Genomic DNA, 2,931 nt, shown 5'->3' with positions numbered 1-2,931 from the left:
CTTTAGGGTTGACCTAGAACAAAAATGACCCGGTGCCAAAATATACACCATATATGGGTGGATACCAAGCAGTAATACGCGGACGCGATGTTTTGGCTCCTAGGTGCATATGCATCCATTGTCTAAATACACATTTTGAAAAGTTGACAAATTCGGAACAAAAATCCCGCGGATATATCCGGACATTCTATGTGCATGCACAAAGTTTCGGTGAAAACGACGTTTTTTGTGGCATGAGTAAAAAAGATAAAGAAATGCAAAATGAATAGTTGTAATGAAGCATCAGAAATTGTCTTTTTTACACAAGCCACAAAAGACCTCGTTTTCCGCCGAAAACTTTGTGCATGCACATAGAATGTCCGGATATACACGCGGGATTTTCATTCGGAATTTTTCAATTTTTTAAAATGTGTATTTAGACAATGGGTGCATATGCACCTAGAAGCCATTGCCAATTTCCGGTAATATGCATAGAATTAACACACAATAATATTATAAAACGCCGAGCAGTAAAAAGCTGAGCGACCCGCATCATCCGCTCAGTCGAAGCCAATTGCCAACGCTTGCCGCTGCGCTAGATTGCTACTACGACCTGTAGGTTGGTGTATATTCAAAGGACATTTACGTATCTTAATTTTGTCTAGTTACCTTTCTCTAAATTGTATGGCTAGGATTTTTAAAATTAAAGCTATTATAATTATTTAATTTTGCCTCATTCTTGTTCTCTAAATTGTAGGGCTTATCTTCAAGGGCATTACAACTAAGAAACAAGTTGCTTTAATTTTTCACTTTTCTTGATTGATTCACTTCTAGTTGGATCATTCTTGTCCACAAACAATGATAGTAAGACCCATTGTCCGTTAAGTTTAACTTCATAAACGTATAGTTTAATCAATATGTTCTATTTTGTTGTTTCTAATTTTGCATCTACAAACATAAATAACATAACTCGTTGCACACTTGTGCTAATATAACAACAGACACATTTTAGAGGAATTTATGAAGATGATTCTTAGAAATACGAAGACCCCAATTAATGTTGGCCCATTATATTGACCAAGTGATAATCCACCAACTAGTCTTTTATGCTTGTTCATTTTGGTAAGCAATTTTACTGCTCGGCTTTTTATATTATTCTAGCGTGTTAATTCTATGCATATAGGTATCCATCTGTATATGGTGTATATGTGGGCAACGGGTCACTTTTCTTCTGGGTTCGCCCCTAAAGCCAAGCAACAACAACAGAAGCACACACTTTCCATGAACATGAGACAAGCAGAGCATGAGGAATGCATATGCATACATTAACAAGAATGAGAACAAAATCAAAGGTGTTCAATTTGGCATGACATGGCTTGGGAGGTTCGAGAAACCTAGCACTTGTCACCACCTAGGCATGGCCCCATAGCAAGATAAACAACACACAGTTGTAAAGGCAAGGGAGCTATCTATCTATATCTATCTATCTATCTAAACATCCATCCATCCACTTTCAGTAGGGACAAATTAAACAAAGCACATAAAATGTCAAGGCTTCTCTAGTAAGTGACTTGCTAGCACAAGCATTCACTCTATTTAAGCATCTCCTCTCATATCCCTAGATATCATTGAATTCCTTTTGTAGTTACACAAATCTCCATCGTTGCCCCCAATACTTGCGCCACCCTAGAACCAATTTCCCAGAGAGCCTCCGCCATGGCCGACCACCTTCAAGTTCAGCGGCAACAACTAAAGTTCCCTCAGGGGTTCAGGTTTCACCCGACGGATGTGGAGATCATCACCTCCTACCTAGTCCCTAAGGTGTTGAACAAAGCATTCGACCCCATAGCGGTCGGGGAGGTGGACCTGAACAAATGCGAGCCATGGGAACTCCCTGAGAAGGCGAAAATGGGGGAGAAGGAGTGGTACTTCTTCTCCCAAAAGGACCGCAAGTACCCCACCGGTATACGGACCAACCGAGCCACGACCGCCGGCTACTGGAAGGCCACTGGAAAGGACAAGGAGATCTTCCACCACGCGACCACAAGTCTCATCGGCATGAAGAAGACGTTGGTCTTCTACAAGGGTAGGGCGCCTAGGGGGGAGAAGACCAACTGGGTCATGCACGAGTATAGGCTCGAGAGTGGAAAACAAGGAACACCTAGTCTACCCATCGACATCACCACCGCCACGGCCATTAATGCATCTTCCAAGGTATTTAAACACATGCTAGTAGTACTCATGATTCATGAACACGTCCGTACGTACTAGCTAGCTACTATACATAGTTGATTTGCACTGATTTAGTTTATGTATGTTGGTAGGAGGAGTATGTGGTTTGCAGGATATTCCATAAGAGCACTGGACTCAAGAAGGTAGTGATGTCGTCGTACGCTATTCCCATGCCAATGTCCATGGGAGGAGAGGAGCAACATGGCTTCCTTGAATCCGGTACATTGCCTCCTTTCATGGGCTATGGTGCATCATCATCGCTGGTGCCCCCATCGTCCCTACCTGCATCTTCTTCGTACCAGCTGCATGACACTGGGGCCAGATCGTCAATGATGGGTACTGCGGTGCTCCTGATGATGAACGACCGCTACTTCGGGAACCACCACTACCAGAATATGGCTACCCCACCACGACCGTTGGTGTCGTTCTACCACCATGACCACCAGCAGCAGCAGCAACAACAACAACACATGATTCAAATGCCGATGCAGATGCAGATAGGTGCAGATGAGGGCCTCATGATCGGGGTCGAGCCTGGGAGCGGGCCATCATCCATAGTGTCGCAGGAGGATACTTTGGCCAGGTTGAGCAGCAACGACGTTGCAACAACTGCTGAAGAGATCTCATCAGTGAACATGGGTACGGATGGCATGTGGAAGTACTGATAATCAGATGATCCAAGTACTAATATATATATACTATCAGAAGATCGATCAGTAT

General features: G+C 43.4%; 1 protein-coding gene across 1 annotated transcript; it reads left to right on the top strand.

The window, feature by feature from the left end:
• The first annotated feature begins 1,578 nt into the window (after nt 1-1,578).
• Nucleotides 1,579-2,925, top strand: LOC119330847 (protein CUP-SHAPED COTYLEDON 2-like). Its single transcript, XM_037603975.1, has 2 exons — nt 1,579-2,193; nt 2,304-2,925. The coding sequence occupies exons 1-2, from the start codon at nt 1,696-1,698 to the stop codon at nt 2,874-2,876; spliced, it is 1,071 nt and encodes a 356-aa protein (XP_037459872.1). The 5' UTR covers nt 1,579-1,695; the 3' UTR covers nt 2,877-2,925.
• Nucleotides 2,926-2,931: the final 6 nt, after the last annotated feature.

The sequence above is a fragment of the Triticum dicoccoides genome, chromosome 7A, assembly GCF_002162155.2.
Source record: "Triticum dicoccoides isolate Atlit2015 ecotype Zavitan chromosome 7A, WEW_v2.0, whole genome shotgun sequence".
Taxonomy (NCBI): Eukaryota; Viridiplantae; Streptophyta; class Magnoliopsida; order Poales; family Poaceae; genus Triticum; species Triticum dicoccoides.
This window is presented reverse-complemented; position numbering and strand designations above follow the sequence as displayed.